Genomic DNA, 17,555 nt, shown 5'->3' with positions numbered 1-17,555 from the left:
TCATTAGGGAGTGAACAATAATCCATCAAAGTTGTTCATTATAAGTATAGAAACAGCATATTTTAAATTGTATTGCAAAATATTCAGATATATACAAATATAGAAGTAGTTAGAGTGTATGTCAGTGCATTATGGAAGTGGGCGTTCATTGCATGGCTCTTTTGGCGTGCTTTGCTTTCCAAACATATTTGATTGGTGGATTTTTCTCTGCAGGATCATGGGTAGTGTAGTTATTCACCACAAATTCTGCAATTAAGTGCAACAATTTTATTTAAGTTAAAGCTGAAATAACACAGACTGATGGCTTTATCAGAAGCATATAATATCAATTAACAACTATAGAGCTCACGGATGAACATTAATAAATGCATTCGGTATCATGAACTAACAACAAACAATATTTAACAGACTTTATTAATCATAGTTAATGTTCATTTTAAAAGCACAATTGTTCATTGTTAGTTCATGTTAGTTCATAATGCATTAACTAATGTTAACATAAACTTTTACATTTAAAAATGTATTAGTATAAATTGAAATTTACCAAGATTAATCAGTGCTGTAAAATTGTATTAGTATAACAAATACAACCTTATTGAAAATGTTACCATTATTGTTAAAAACAATTGTCCAATGGGAAAAATGAATGGGATTTTTACTTCCAGAACCTAACTGTTGCGCTCCAGTGCCCCTTTTTATATAGTCTGCTTAAAGTAGCATAGTGAGAATAGTGGCCTATTGCTTTATTCTATATCAAAAAGGCAACTGGCATCATAACTTGCTTGTTTATAAATTGCTTTTATAAAACAGCGGCAATAGCAATATGATAAAAGAAACAATGTCAAATTTAACAGTAATATTAATTGAAATAAATAATTGTTCCGCCAGTTAATATAGTTCATTGTCCTAAACTTTAGGATTTTGGCATTGGCCAAAAAAGTAAGGTAGCAACTTGGCACATTAATATAGAATGTGCGGTCACATGTGTGCGCCTACAGTCATTTTACAATGGCTTCGAACAAGGCTCATCCAATCAGACTTTAGAGCTATCCGTATAACATACATGCTATTGGCTGTTCTCTTTCCGCCATTCCCTAATTCTCACCTTCTCCTTCATCTTCTCGATCTTCTTGACGGAGCTACGGCGTACATGTTTCTCCTCAATCTTTATGTTAGTGAGGGAGTCGGGCGAGCGTGGGGTCTGCCTGTCCTCGTGTCGCACGTTTCGGCTCATCTGCTTCTCTTCCTGTTTCTCCGCCTCTTTCAGCTTGCTTTCTGCGTTAATGCTGTCCATGTTGTACATGTGGTAGGTCTTCATTACCTATGGGGTTAGGAAGAGGAGGTTAAATGTGAAAGTCATACTTTAGCCAATGTCTAATGCTCAAACCACTGGTTTGAAGTCACTTTCACTGTATGAAAAAGAGGGTAATAGACAACATAATTTCTATTTAGGGGAGAACTATTCATTTAAGCCATGAAAAGCTTTAAGAATTTCATTATTTTAGATATCCTGATTATATTTTGAGGTATGAGTATTGTTTAGCATGCCTCACACTGCTTTGGGAAAGATAACAGGCAGGAACAGGAAAACACTAGAACTACTGACCTGTCAGCCTTTACAACACACAGTTATTCACAAAACAAAAAACTTAGCTATCAAACTACACTCTGAAATCATTTGCACAAAAAGTGTCAACTCATAGTCAATCATGCAGACAAAAAAGTGATATGACTACTTCACCATGGGTTTCCAGCACGAGGACAATATTTCCCGTGTATCCGCACTAAAAAAGAAAATGAATAGGCACCAGGCATGGCCATGGTCACCATTAACCTTTAATCGTTTAGAAAAAATTATTTAGTGTTCCACAGAAAAAAGTAAGACATATGGGTTTGGAACTCATTTATTTTTGCGTGAACTATCACCCAGTGAGAACGCTATTGTTCTATCATCCATAACTGTTGCCAAGTAATGGAAGATGCCACCAAACTGGATAGTTAGTACTCAGCAGATGCTACATTTGGGATTGTGTTTAAAGGCAGGAGCTCATTCCAAAGCCCTGCTCCTTTAAAAAGAATGTGACACAATTTTTGTGCTTGCAATCAAACTAGAGAAATGATACCAAGCCATCACTTCCTGCTAGACTAAGAGGAAGTCAATGCACTCAATTTCCCTCCATTTACATTGGCTTTTATAAGGATGTCAGCATCTATGATGGGTATAATACATTTAGTAAGCTCTTTGAAAAGTCATCAATAATAGGAAACACTTATGAGGGAAATTTGGCAAACATAGGAGGGGGCTACCTGCAATTCCCTCATTATTGCTTTGTAAAGTACATAGCCAAGTCATGCTCGTTTCCATTCTTAAAGGGATAGTCCACCCAAAAATTAAAATTCTGTTCATTCTAATTCACTCACCATCATGTTGTTCCAAACATGTTTGACACAAAAGGAGATGTTAGGCAGAATACTAGCATCAGTCACTATTCACTTTACGTGCATGTCAAAAAGCGCAGCATCAACATTCTTCGAAATTTCTCAGTGGAAGAAAGAAAGTCATACGGATTTGGAACGGAATGAGGGTCTAATAAATGATGTCATAATTTAAGTGTTTGGGTCAACATCCCTTTACGTCACTGTTGAGTTAATGAGGAAGAATGCTTGAGATTGCAAAAAGGAAACTCACCCCGTTGACCATTTTCGGGCCAAACGGATTCCTCTCATATCCAAAAGGCTGAGATAATCATCCTCATCTTTTCCATTCATTCCTCCCTTTCTTTATATAAAGCACAGATGTCACTAAAAATGATGCCAGGTTTATTTTCACAATCCTTAACTCTCTAATTAAAGGATTTGCTTGCTATTTATGAGCTATTGAAATGGGTTACACTCATTTCCCAGAAGGCCATGTGTGCATCTGTACAGGGGGAATCCAGTCGTCATTCAAAGCGAGCCAGTATCACCAGCCCTCCTCTGACCACATTAAAGCCCAGAATACCCCACCCCGAAAACCCCAAACTATTCCTTTCCCCCCATAAGTACGAGAACACAGAAATATGTGCAGAATCACAAAAAGTGTTTCAAAAATAAAACACTTAAGTCATTAGGATTATTTAGCTGCTAATTAAAAGCATACACGAGAGGAAACCCCACGTAACTCAACGCAATGTATAAGAAAGCAGCACTAATACACTGCTCTTAACTGCAGGATAATAACATGAATAAGGACCCACTGAATCATCCCTAGATTTTCCATGCACAGTGCTAATTTCAGCAATGCCAAGGAACATGGGTCACTGCGGTGGTACAGATACTGCTATGCTTAGTCTATAAAACTGTAATCACACTGCTATTTAGGTTAAAACTGAGGTTAAATGATAATACAGGTTTTTGTGCTAGAATTACACTGTAAAAATGGTTAACTATAATCCAGTGTTTCTTGGTCCTAATTACTGTTCATGGGTAGTTGATGCATAACATATTAATAGACATTTTTTTAATCAAAATTTTAAAGATTTGAAAATACTTTACTCAGTCTTTTTGACTGTGTAGCGGAACTACACAGCACAACATTGCACAAACAGAAACCACCAGAAATGCCTGGTAACTCTTTATAATAACTACACGGTAAAAAGTATTTTTAAAGCATAAGATTATAGTCAATTGATCATTTATATACTATTGTTCCTACATTAATAAGCTACATACAAATAGTGTGTTATTTGTTTATATTACTGTAGCAAATGATATATTAGAAATAGCGAAGAGCATGTAACGTTATATTATTGACTTTATATTTTGGTAATTCAGAGCCTATTAAACTTCATCAGTGAAAATGTCCTTACTATGCTACTGAAGTGTACAAGCGGCGTTGTCACGCCGTACATTAGGGATGGGAATTTTGGTCATTTTGTCTACTCGAGTACTTGGACTAATTACTCGTGTACTTGTCGAGTACTCAAGGGGTGATTACATGTTCATAACTGTATATATAATAACATGTCTGACAAACGTCTATGGCTGCTGCATTCCGTCTTGTAGTTCCAGTGTATCGTCTATTCAGTACATATAGGCTGTAATACAAAAGTGTTACAAAATGTACAAAAGATTCAAAATATAATGCATCATATTTTATCATTATGTGAAGATTCAGTGTCCAACTCTGAAAGAATGTGCCCAACACACTTCTGTTTGTTCTTCCTTCAGGTTACCATAGTAATCTTAGTAAGTGCACACTAGTTTTTTAGTGACTGTCAGAACTGTCTATTTTCAAATAACAGGAGACCCATAATCATTGCATTTTTTATATTAAGTTGAAGTTCAGTTTTGAAGATGCTGCATTTTGTTCCATTTAGCTGCACTCTGTCTAGTTGTTTGAAACACTCGCCTGCTGTATATGCGTTGCTTCAGTACGTTGAGCCCACTGCCACACGTGCCTGGTGTGTAAGTGTGTGTGTGTGTGTGTGTGTGTGTGTGTCCACAAATGTTTGCTCTTGTTAGGAAAGTCGCGATGCTCTGTATTGTAGTTGCTGTGATTCATGAAGCACTCCATTCAACTCGGAGAGTCTGAATTTCCACCTTTCAACTGAGGAATGTGCAATGGAATGTCACTTTATATCGGACATCTAACTTGGAAACTTGTGCAGAAATCTTCAACTCCCATTTCGTCGAGAGGTGTGTGTTACTACACGCAGGGCAGGGAGGTTTACAGTCAGTGAAAAAAATGTACTTTTATTAAATAATATCCATTAACAAGTCAAAGTTCTTATATTAAAGGATAATAAAACCTGTTTAGCAAAGGTTTTGCAGAGACAAGTGTTCAAAACACGGTTTATTACCCTCTCTTTGGTGGTTACTGAATAAGGCATTTTATGTAATAATTTATGCAGATTTGTATCTCAGGTACCAATCCTTGTAGTAAAAAAGATACAAGCACAGTATTTTATATACAAATGTCTGCAGTATAACAAAAATGTTGATTTGAATGCCAATCAATGAAGAATTCAGCTTTCAGGATTCAGGTCAGGAGGCGCCCCCTTCAGGAAGACACATTTGTCTCACATAGAAAACTATTTTTAGATAAATCACCACTTTGATGACATTTCAATGAGCAAAATTAGATATTCAATACATCAAACACTTTTATTACTTCAAAGAAAATGCAAATGTTTAAGATTGTAAGGTATAAAAAAATAGGACCAGATGAAATATTTTCTTTCCTAATTCTGCTTTCTATTTTATTTTTCTGAATTCCAAGTTTAAAACATTAATAATATTTTTTAATAAAATATCAAATTCAATTATCAAATAAAGTGCTTCAATAACATATTTACAGCTGAATCTAAAACAGTTATTTTTTGGCACAACAGAGAATCACTGTATAGATTAAAAACTTATTCTTGATATAATAGTAATAATAATTATTATTATTATTAAAATAATAACAACAACAACAATAATTATTATTATTATTATATTTATTAAAATTAATATTGCATTTTTACTATGAAGTAGTAATATATTTTTTGTCATAATGTCTTCCTTGTCACACTTCTGGATAAGCAGCAGTTCGCTACGTGATTGTTTGATTGTTACACCGTAAGAGGCTGCAATTTCATTAAATAAATAGTCTGGAACGTGATGCATGCTTTGCATTAAATGAGCGATTTGCTTTCTGTAATCTAATACACAGATTACAGAAGTCATAATGTAATGTTTTTAGCAGGTCAACGCCTTCATACATCACATTGAAGCGTGCGACACAAGAGAACTGGATATATCTTAAATGAAATTGCAGGCTGTTGTGGTTTGATAATCAGACTAGGACACATGTACAACATATTTACCAGATCAATGGAAGATTTAGTGACAACGCAGTACTGGCCCAAAAGGGCGAAACTCTCACACTGGTCCCGGCCAGCTGGTCATACTTGCTCTTGAACCATGTTAATAAATGTTTAATAAGACATATGTAGTTCCCACTTCAGATTAGGTCACGCAAAATGCTTAGCTAGCCATTAGTAAGTGCTTTAATACGACCTTTATTAAGCATTAATTGATTTCATAGTAAGTGTCCAAAAACATTAATATACACATTAAGCAGAAATGTGTATTCAATTCATTGCATATTTAATATCTTTATTAACTATGAATTTATGCTTTCTTAATGTTCTCAAACACTTCTATACCACTGGTTTGCATAAACTAAAATACATCAGTTATGTATGATTCTTATTCGACTAAGGAATTATTTTCTGAGAAGGCATTATATTGACTTGTTCAAATACACACATCCATTCCAAGACACATAATATTTAGTAGCATTTTAATGGTTTCTTTAGAACATTTCCAAACTAGAAATCTGAGGCAAGACAGCGAAGACACACCCTGTAATGCAACCACACACAGAGGGAAGGCAGAGACTAAAATCTCACAAAATGTTTCGACAAGAAGAAAAAAGGAATAACTATAGCCAACTATATGCCTCAAAAACACTGATTGGAGTACAACCACAAGAGACTAAAATAACTCTACTGAGGCAGAGACTCAAATCTCAGTGCTTCATAGCTGCAGCAGGGTGATGTAAGGGAGAGTGAGAGAGAAAGGGAGAGAGAGAACATTGTGAACCTGCTCTCCTTTTGAAGTTTGCAATAGAGAGTGGCACAAAAAGATAATGAAATGTGGAAAAGCTGCAGACACTGCAGAAAGATGATCGTCTCAGATTTACTGCCGGCAGTGCTGAAAATAGTGGATGAACCCTGCTTTAAAAAAGCATCTTGAACCAGATAAAGGTGGTTAGCTGGTCTCCCAGTTTGGCTAGGATGAGAGACAATCTTAAACCAACTTGGCTAGGCTGGGAGACCATCCAGATCAGCTTAGCATCAGCTCAGCCAGGCTGGGAACACAAGTTTGACAATCTTAAATAATCTTCGCCAAGGTGGGAGACCAGCTAGACCATTTAAAACAGTTTGGTCATATTGGGAGACCAGCTAGACCAGTTTAAACCAGCTTAGCCAGTATGGGAACAAAAGCGAGACCAGCTAGAACAGCTAGAACCAGCTTGACTAGGCGGGGAGACCAGCTAAACATAGCCTTGGACAGGATGGGAGACCATCTAGACCAGTTTAAACCAGCTCGACCAGGCTGGGAACATCAGTTAAAATGGCTTAAACCAGCTTAGCCAGTCTGGGAACACAAGTTTGAACATCTTAAACCATCCTTTTCAGGCTAGTAAACCAGTTAGACCGGTTTAAAAAAGTTTGGTCAGAGTGGGAGTCCAGTTTAAACCAGCTTGGCTAGGCCAGGAGACCAGCTTAATCCAGCTCGGCCAGGTGGGGAACACCAGTTAGACCAGTTTAAATGAGCTTGGCTAGGCTGAAAGATAAGCTAAACCATCTTAAACCAGCTTGGCCAGAATGGGAGACCAGCTAGAACAGCTATAACAAGCTTGACTAGGCTGGGAGACCAGCTAAACATAGCCTTAGCCAGGCTTAGAGACCAGCTAGACCATCTTAAAAAGGTTTGGCCAGGCTGGGAATGCCACCTATACCAGTTTAAAGCAGCTTTGCCAGGCTGGTAGACCAGTTTATCATAACATTTTCCAGGCTGAGAACATAAGTTTGACCACCTTAAACCTACTTGGCCAGGCTGGCCAACCAGCTATATGAGTTTATAACAGTTTATTTAGATTTGGAGACCATCTTAAACAAGTTTGGCCAGGCTGGGAGACCATTTTAAACCAGCTTGGCCAGGGTGGGAACATCAGTTAGACCGTTTTAAATTAGCTCTGCCAGGATGGATGACCACCAAGACCATCTTAAACCAGATTGGCTAGGCTGGGAGACAAGCTAAACCATCTTAAAACAGTTTGGTCAGATTGGGAGACCAGACCAGATTAATCCACATTTGCCAGGCTGGAAACAACAGGTAGACCAGCATAAACCAATTTAAACAAGATTAGTCAGACTGGGAAACAAAATAGACTTAAAAGATCTTGAATATGAAGACCTTAGAGTTAATTCAGTAGGGTAACGTGTTTTAGTGTGTTGTTATCTTACCGTGTACAGCTCGTTGAGGACTTTCATCATATCTTCCTGTAACTGGAGGCCCACCTCTTTACTCTGTAAGAAGAGAAAAATCATTAGTAAAAGACAAATAATGGAGCAACAGATAGAAAGACAGGGAGTGGGATGATAGGGTATATCATGATTAACAGTATTGCCCTGTATTCCATCACTTGACAGACAGGTCCAGAGCTGCCCAAACCAACTATCCTTTATAATATCAGTGGAGGAGCTAATTTGGTTTTCTTGCCCTGAGGCTGTCACTTTAAGACAGACTGATGAGACGGCTACCTGCCCTCTCAGTAATGGAGGTCAGTGCCAGCTAACTTCATACACATCTACTCCAAACTATACTGCTGCACAGTTCATCAGATTATCCTGGAACACACTGCAAAGGGGTTATTTTATCATTTCATTATGCTTTTAACATGTTTGAGTTCATAGTTGGGGAAAGCTGCACTTTCAAACTGCAGCTTACCTAGGTACAAGCTACTCATAATTGAAAGTAGTTAGCTACACTTCTAAGTAACTAAGTCAATGCAGTAGATACTGTAACTATATTTAAGTTAATTTAACTTATAACTAAGCGATACTTTCTGATAATTTGTCATCTTTCTGATTTGCGAGTGTGCAAGTGAACAGCGGTGTGTCGTGATGTCAAGTGGAGTGACCTGTTGGCAGCATCACCTCCGCACCTGCTTCGCTTATCGTGGTGAGAGACCGACACTATCAAATAATTGTGGAAAACAGCCGAAAACCAGTCATGGCCAGTGCAACAGTGTAAAAGAGTGCATTCAACACAGCGCATTTGCTCTTAACAATTTCAGTTACTTTTACTAAGGAAAATAATTACATGCATATCAAAATACATCATGACTCAACATGTATGGCTATATGACGCAATTTGGGTCGCGATCCTTAGTTTAAAAAACTCTGGTGTAGGCAATAAAAAATTATTTAATTTCTGTTGAAATGTCAACCAATTTAAGATGAAAGTCAACAAATCTGCAGCTAAAGAGAAGTTGAAAACCATTTCTCATTTATTAAATGAGACTTCCTCTTAGAACCTGTAGAATAAAGTGCCCTGGTGAACTTTGTGAAATGGAGTTTGCCATTCTGGTGGATTCTGTGTCTTGTAAGAGGAAGCTCTGGAACAATAGCACAGCATGACATGAAAATTAAGTGCTTGCAAGAGCAAGTCTCAAGCCCGACACTGAATATTCTCCAATTTCATTCACTGTGGGTAGATAGCTTGAGAGCCAGCCAAAAATAAGTCTATAGCATTACCAGAGGGCTTTCACTCATCAATTTTTTCATTTTCCCTTTTTGTGGGGTTTTTTACATTTGGAAGTTCTTAACATTTTTGGACAAATGTCAATAAGCTCTTGAATTCATGAGGAGAAAAAGTGATTCAAATGATGGAAATATGTGACTGAAATGATAAATATATCCTGAGATGGAAGTGTGTGAACGGGCATAGAAGACCACCGACTTATTGATAGTTCACCCAAAAAATTTAATTTTGTCATGATTTAGACACCCTTATATCAATCCAAACCCATATTGCTTCCATTTTTAGGTGAACTGTTACTTTAAAATGAGACATTTAAAATAAATGTGGGTAAGAGAGATAATAAACAAATCTTTAATCAATAACCATGTTACCACATAGCTTCCTTCCTGTTGGCCATGGTATAAAAAGAGCAGAGCTCAGTTTTTAACCCTTTGAATGCAGTGATGAATGAGAAAACGTCCCGTTGGGGATCCTTTTGGGGAGCCATTCTTAATGGAAATCTAAAGGCTTGGGGAGTAACAGAATACTTGAAACAGTGTTACGTAATCAGGTTACAAAAAAAAGTAACTGTATTCTGTTACAGAAAGGAACATGTTAATTATTGAAGTTGAGAAATGACCACTCCCCCTAGCAAACAGCCAGTATTCCTGTACACGGGATGACTAACTTCAACTATTTCACTTCTCATTTCCATTATAACTTCAGTTGAAGCTCCGAAGTTGTTCTCTAAAACGCTTTCATGATGTAATGACAACAGCAACAGGAACAGCATCTCTTTTTTTCATTATTAAAAATGTACACATACTGTCCATTCAATATGAATTAAAAAAAAATTAAGTTCTTAAGAAAAAAGTGCAATGGACCATCAATAGAATTCACAATGTGTCAAGAATTTACAGGATTGGGACTAAACAGCTGTGTGGACACAAGAAAGCCATTTGTTAGTGAGGCTAATCAGACAAAAAACTACTTAAATTTGCTAGGGAGTACACAGATTGGACTGTGGAGCTAATGGAAAAAGGTAATGTGATCTGATTAGTCCAAATTTACCCTATTCCAAAGCGATGGGCATGTCAGGGTAAGAAGGCAAGTGCATGAAGCGATGCACCTGTCATGCATAGTGCCCACTCAACAAGCCTCTAGAGGCAGTGTCATAATCTGGGGTTGCTTCAATTGGTCAGGTCTAGTCGCAGTAATGTAATGTGGCAATAAAATGAAGTCAGCTGACAACCTGAATGTACTGAATGACCAGGTTATCCCATCAATTCGTTTTTTCTTCACTGATGGCACAGGCATATTCCAGGATGACAATACCAAGATTCATTGGGCTCAAATTGTGAAAGAGTGGTTCAGGGAGCACGAGGAATCATTTTCACACATGAATTGGCCACCACAGAGTTCTGATCTTAACCCAATTGAAGGACTGCTGGAGAAGACTTTACAGAGTGGGTTGACTCTCCCACCATCAATACAAGATCTCATCCAAAAATGTATGCAACCCTGGATGGAAATACATGTTGTGACGTTGCATAAGGTTGTTGAAACAATGCCAAGATGAATGCACGTGTAATCAAAGCTAAAGGCGGTCCAACTAAATATTAGAGTATGCAAATGTTTTTTGGCCAGGCAGTGTATATACAGTAATAATAGATATTGCATATCACTCATCAATCATTATCCAAACGTATTTTGCATCCAGAAGGCACAATTATAAGTCTCCAAAATCAAAGGTTAATGTTATTAAAATTAATTATATTCCAAAATTTAACTACCTGCTACATAGATGCCCCCCCATCTTATTTCAAGCAATTTGTTAGCATAGCGAAGTCCTTCATTTGGAATGGTAAGTGTCCCAGATTGCAGTTCAGTAAGTTACATAAGCTGATTGACAACGGTGGGCTAGGCCTACACAAGATTTTGTTTTATTATTATGCATTCCGTCTCAGATATTTGGGCTCATTGGTCGCTTCCACCTGAGAGAGCCCCTCCATGGTTTTGTATTGAACAGGAAGGTCTTACTCCTATTTCGCCACTGCAAAGCTTTTCTATCAAACTAACCGGAGAAGTTAAGTTACAACCGGTTACCTCGCATTTGCACTCGGTATGGACAACAGTGTTTAATTCGGACACTTTTTTTAAATGTTGCCTCAAGCATATGGCTGAATCCCAAATTACATATTAATAAGTCCCCTTTTTTGCTGGTCAGAGTGGATTGTGAGGGTGGTTACTACACTCGGTGACCTATATGAGAGTGGAGTATTGAGATCCTTAGAAAATTTGGTTCAGCATTTTTGGATCTCAGTTCTAGAAGTATTTACAGCTGTGACACCTGCTCTGTAATGTTTTTGGGAGTAGTTTACACCCAACTAGTGGGGGTGAAGCATTGATTATGTTTGTATATGTTTTTCTTTTCTTTGTTTAATAGATGAATCAATAAAAAAAAAATTATCATAAAAAAAAAACATACTGCTATTCTCTTGACTTGCATACTATGTGATCTTGAGGCAATCCAAAAGTAATTAAAGATTAAGATTCAACTTTATTGTCATTGTGCAGCGTACAGAGCCAATGAAATGCAGTTGTTTTTTCACATATCCCAACTAAGCTGAGGTCAGCCATGAAACAGCACCCCGGAGCAGATAGGTCAAGGGCCTTGCTCAAGGGCCCAACAGTGGTATCTTGACGGTCCTGGGGCTTGAACCCCCGACCTTTTGTTCAGTAACCAAGAGCCTTAACCACTGAGCCACCACTGGCCAATTACATTTGAACAAAGTAATTAGTATTTGTAAAGGATTACGTTTAAAAAAGTATACCTTCCAACCCTGTTTAACTGGAGGCAGTGGACTGACTTATAAGTAAATGCCCCAATATACTTCCTACGAAATCGAATTTCTAACCAGCAGCTGGATGAATAAGCATAGCCATTAACTTAAGACGGCGTCTAACAATAAGTTTGACTAGCTAAAGATGACATAGAAAGCCTGTTACATAAAACAAGCTCACAGTTGTCTTAAGTAAGACAGTCTAATTTGCATTGCATTGTGTTTTAAAAACAAATGGCTGACAGTGGAAGCTCGATACGGTTTTCAGTCGGTGAAAATATATGCTTATTAGAGGACTACAGTGCTTCAAAATTGATTTTAATGACCAAATTTAGTGTTTTTAACCCAAATAATAAAAAAACATATGACATTTTGTTGCCATCATTGTAGTCAAAGTCTTCCACAAAGTTTCAACTCAAGCCCCTTTCAGCCCTCAACTGAATCCCCCCACTGGCTCAGCTGACAGTTATTTTCAGTGGCAACATGGAATGCAAACAAAAGTTAGCCTGGGGGTGTTCTGTCTTACATTTTGGTCTTTTATTAGACCGATCTAAGTTTTTATGCAACTGACTGAAAAAATTAAGACCAACATTTTAGACTAAAAATTAGTAAGTCTAGTCTAAAACAGTTTTATGCAACCGACCCCAGGTGCTAAACACTGTCTTACTGCCTTTGGTCCACACCATCAGAGGGTGTGACCTGAAGCTCCACCTACTACATTGTTCACGTTTTTCAGTCTGTATTCAACATGAAAACACCAGCATGCAGAGATATAGTTATTAGTGAGCAAGTACAACTGTACCTAAATCTGTATGATCATTCACATAGAGATATTTTTCAAGACCATGTCATGCTTTTTTTTTTTTATTTAATCAGTCTTAAAAAGTATTCAAACCTACTCAAATACTCTCAAGTTGCCATTCACTCATATACCATCTGCAGCCGAAAGCCATTCACCCATCTGCCCATAGTAAAGTATGCCACTCATCATTCTTTTGTCTTTAATCTGAACATTAACACTCTTTTTCATTGCAGTAGTATCAGTTACATCATTAATTACAATAACATAGTGTAATTGGTGCATATTATGGTGCATGTAGCGTGTTAGCTTAAAAACTCCATGAATTCAGAATGTAAACAAGACAAATGAAACATGTTCTACTGCATATAATGTATATTACTTTAAATAATCATTGAGTGGTTAAAACAGCATCTGTTACCAATCTTAGGTGAATTATTTTCATAGAGTGAGGCATAAAGTAATTGATAACCCATTTTTAAGGTTTTACATGTAGCATCTCATCCCTAAAACGCATCCAGCGATGTGGCAAGTGTCTAAATGTTTGCATACAGTATACCATTGCTCAGCTGCTCAAAACCTATTTTTACCCTTGAATGAAAAACGAAGAAGAACTTCTCCTGAAAAGTAATTCAGCCCTGAAAATCTAAAATAGGACAGGTCGAAAGCGTCATTGTTCGCAGACTACGGACAGTAGGACTTTTTTTTTTTTGCATTCCTGTCCATGAAAATAAATCATTTACAGCACCTTTCAGCATTTATTTAGGTATACTTATGCTTAAAACAAGGAAAAAGTATTTGCCAATGAGTAAATAAACACATACTAGACGATAGAGGATTTGGGGGTATTCTAAAAATACATCCAAACAAATATTAAAAATCAAAGTTTATTTAAGAGAATGTAATCTCATTACATTTAGCTGTCATGTGTGAATGTTATACTGAAGGTGTGGGAGAGAGTTCATAAGCATATGGTCTCCTCAGCTGAGGACTATAAAGCTCATTTTGCGCTTGAGCTGCTGGGGGAGACATGTGCACTGGGGTGCTGGATCCAGTCTGTCCTCATCAAAACTGACTTCAGATCAGCTATAAGGAGGAATATGCTTGGTCAATGGATTTATTCTGCTGTCTGCGGTTTCTTTTAATATTGTTGGGTGTATTGCATCTCTATTTATAGATATAATTTTAATTATTCTAGTGTATATAGATATATATATAGTATATAATATTTCCCCTGTAAGCAGCATAACACTCCTGTGGTGAAATGGATCTTCAAGAGTGTAGTCAGAGCAGGCAGCACTGCCTTTTCTCCATCTGCTCTGAGATTCACTCCAAACACAACACCACACACACACACACACACACACACACACACACACACACACACACACACACAAAGAGCTAAAAAAAATGGGAGTAAACTATTGATTTTCCATAAAAAGCTATAAATCTGTTGGGCAACAGGGGAGAGACACTGGGATTGGAGGACATGGATTTACGAGCCTTAATGAAGAGTTGCACAAGTTGAAGGAAAACGATCACAGGATTTGTCTGTGAGCCTGCTGGAGATTTGGTTTGGCACAAATCTGTCAGAGGACAGCAAAAAGACTGGATCGACACTTTAGGGTGTGTGTATGCATGTTGCAGGGTGATTGGTTTACTAGTGCTAAATGTTAGTCACATGTCATTGGATTGATCCTATCAGTAAGGCCTCTGCTTTTCTGAACAGCATTAAATCATTTAATTCCCCAAAACAACACAAGCAGCACATGCTTGAATAGATACCCTCTTTGTTTCGACTTTAAGTCTGACAAAGTGTTCTGCAAAAACTATGCAAGCATCCAAAATGAGCTTGGTGGGGCCAGGCTTTTTGAATGCTGTTGGTGCATAGTGATTTTTCCACTCTGGAGCTACCTCAGCAAAAAAAATTAAAATAAATAAAAAGACAAGACAAGAATGAATTATGTTTTTGGTTATTAGGAGTTCAAAGGACAGCTAATACTCCAGTGTCTTTTTAAATAAAGCAGAATAATTCCATTCAAAATACACAAGGGTCTTCTGTGATCAATATACTTCATATTTACTTTAATAATGATTGTGATGATCGGGGAGACCTGGGGCGATTGAAACATTTGAAAGTTTCTTTTTTACTACTGTACAAATTTTCCTGGAATCTTTTGGTCTAAAAATATATATGCCAAGAGTAACAGTACTATTAAAATATTTACTTTACATTGAGAAAGACTACATCATAATATTGAATTTAATTTAACAAGTGTAAGAGTTACAATTGCCACTCTTTACATTGCAACAGTAGGTTGGGGGCAATTGTAACACTTAAAAAAAATATTCCAACTGCATCTCAAATAAGAGTGCTCCTTAAAGTAAATCACTGCTTTAATACTTAGCAAGTTTTGATGAATATCTTTTTCCTGTTTATACAGTGCTGAGTCTTTTAGTTCAAAAATCTTGTTAAAAAAAAACTGTACAAACATTTAAAAAATAAAAACTGTATATTAACCAGCTGACCAAGTGACCAGCTGACAAAAAAAGGTCTTTAACTAGATATTTTAATGATATTATGCTTAACATTTATTTTACAAATTAAAAAGGTCAACATTTTTACCTTAAACATTTTACATTTAAAAAATCAGTTTTCGGAACATTCTATGTCAACACTGACATTTTCAAGAGTTTTCCAAAAGTTGCTCGTCCATACCGAAATGTATGAAAACTCTTAAATCCCCTTATTGCACATGTGAAAAATCGCCGTTCCATGTATGGTCTGAAATGCAGTTGTCCTCGTGTTTCGTCTCCAGACAGCAATTCAGAGTAAACTTTGTGTCGCCTTTGAAGGAATGTGATGTGAACGTTGTGCAATGTAACATTTATCTTCAACAATGCTATCAAAGTGGATATCAGACACAACAACGCTACTACAACATGGGCTGCCATTTTCATTGTTTTGGGTTAAGTAGATCACATGACTGCTTCACATGACAACAAATACGTCAAAGTTTTCAGATATCTCCATCTTCCCTGTCCACACCAAAACGCGAAGAAAGCATTTTCAAATTTATCCACTTGGGAGAACGTTTTCAAAAAGCTCAGCTTTCACTGACAAATACAATCTCTCAGTATGGACAGAAGGCCAAAATGTAAAGAGAAAAATGCATTTTTAAGCAAAAAATATTAGTGTGGATGTAGACTAAGCTACACGCTACTCACAACTTGAAGTAGTTAAACTACAGTCAATCTACTAGTTAGATACACTACAAGTTACTAACAAAAAGAAGCTAACTATTTAACTATTTAAAGCAGAAAATAGGTTTAAATGATATAACAAATATATTATATTATTTAATTAGGGTGACATTAAGCAATTATGGTAACAACATTAAACTTAACATCTAAATGTACTAAATATAAACAAATAAAACTTGAACACATTATTTATATTACTAAACAGCGAGTTTAACAAAAAAAGTGATAAACAGCAGCAATTATACAAATATTTCACTTGAAAAAAGAAGGCAAAGTCCCTTCAAGGATGTGCAGGGGCTCAACTGAATCAGTGAGTCTTTTATGTGAATAAGTTTGTTTAAATGGACCATTCGAACAAAATGACTGTGTATAAGTGCTGTATGCCTATCATAATTATTTTGTCTTTATTCTGAACATTAACACTCTTTTTATAAATCTGTTACATAACTGTTTAGTGTAACCTGTTCATTTAGATGAACTGTCTGAAAGAAAAGATTCACTTAAATTATTTGCTATATATGAGAGACAGAACAGTTTAGGTGAGCACCTCAGCTTGATTTATGCATGCACAATACAATGTGACAAATGTAGCATTCTGTGACACTATACTGCTTTTCACTGTTAACAGTAGCTTCATACTGAAAAAGCTATGCTATTGTGAAAAGCTGCACTATTGTGAAAAAAGCTGCATTATTGTGAAAAGGCTGCACTATTGTGAAAAGGCTGCACTATTGTGAAAAAGCAGCACTATTGTGAAAATAGCTGCACTATTGTGAAGAAGCTGCACTATTGTGAAAATAGTTGCACTATTGTGAAAATAGCTGCACTATTGTGAAAAGGCTGCACTATTGTGAAAATAGCTGCACTATTGTGAAAATAGCTGCACTATTGTGAAAAAACAGCACTATTGTGAAAATAGCTGCACTATAGTGAAAAGGCTGCACTATTGTGAAAAGGCTGCACTATTGTGAAAATAGCTGCACTATTGTGAAAATAGCTGCACTATTGTGAAAATAGCAGCACTATTGTGAAAAAGCTGAACTATTGTGAAAAAGCAGCACTATTGTGAAGAAGCAGCACTATTGTGAAGAAGCAGCACTATTGTGAAAATAGCTGCACTATTGTGAAAATAGCTGCACTATTGTGAAAAAACAACACTATTGTGAAAATAGCTGCACTATTGTGAAAAAGCTGCACTATTGTGAAAAAGCTGCACTATTGTGAAGAAGCTGCACTATTGTGAAAATAGCTGCACTATTGTGAAAAAACTGCACTATTGTGAAAATAGCTGCACTATTGTGAAAATAGCA

General features: G+C 36.7%; 1 protein-coding gene across 2 annotated transcripts in view; it reads right to left on the bottom strand.

Moving 5' to 3' along the window:
- Positions 1 to 17,555, bottom strand: part of LOC127625927 (SLIT-ROBO Rho GTPase-activating protein 2) — a 147,991-nt gene that overhangs the window by 44,822 nt on the left and 85,614 nt on the right. For both annotated transcript variants that reach the window (XM_052101403.1, XM_052101404.1), the window contains exons 5-6: positions 8,061 to 8,123; positions 1,106 to 1,321 (exon numbers count right to left, since the gene is read on the bottom strand). In XM_052101403.1, the coding sequence (XP_051957363.1) occupies positions 1,106 to 1,321; positions 8,061 to 8,123 (279 nt within the window). The remainder of the gene's footprint in view (positions 1 to 1,105; positions 1,322 to 8,060; positions 8,124 to 17,555) is intronic.

The sequence above is a fragment of the Xyrauchen texanus genome, chromosome 32 (genome assembly GCF_025860055.1).
Source record: "Xyrauchen texanus isolate HMW12.3.18 chromosome 32, RBS_HiC_50CHRs, whole genome shotgun sequence".
NCBI lineage: Eukaryota > Metazoa > Chordata > Actinopteri > Cypriniformes > Catostomidae > Xyrauchen > Xyrauchen texanus.
Note: the sequence above shows the minus strand (reverse complement) of the source record. Positions and strands in the feature narration are given on the sequence as shown.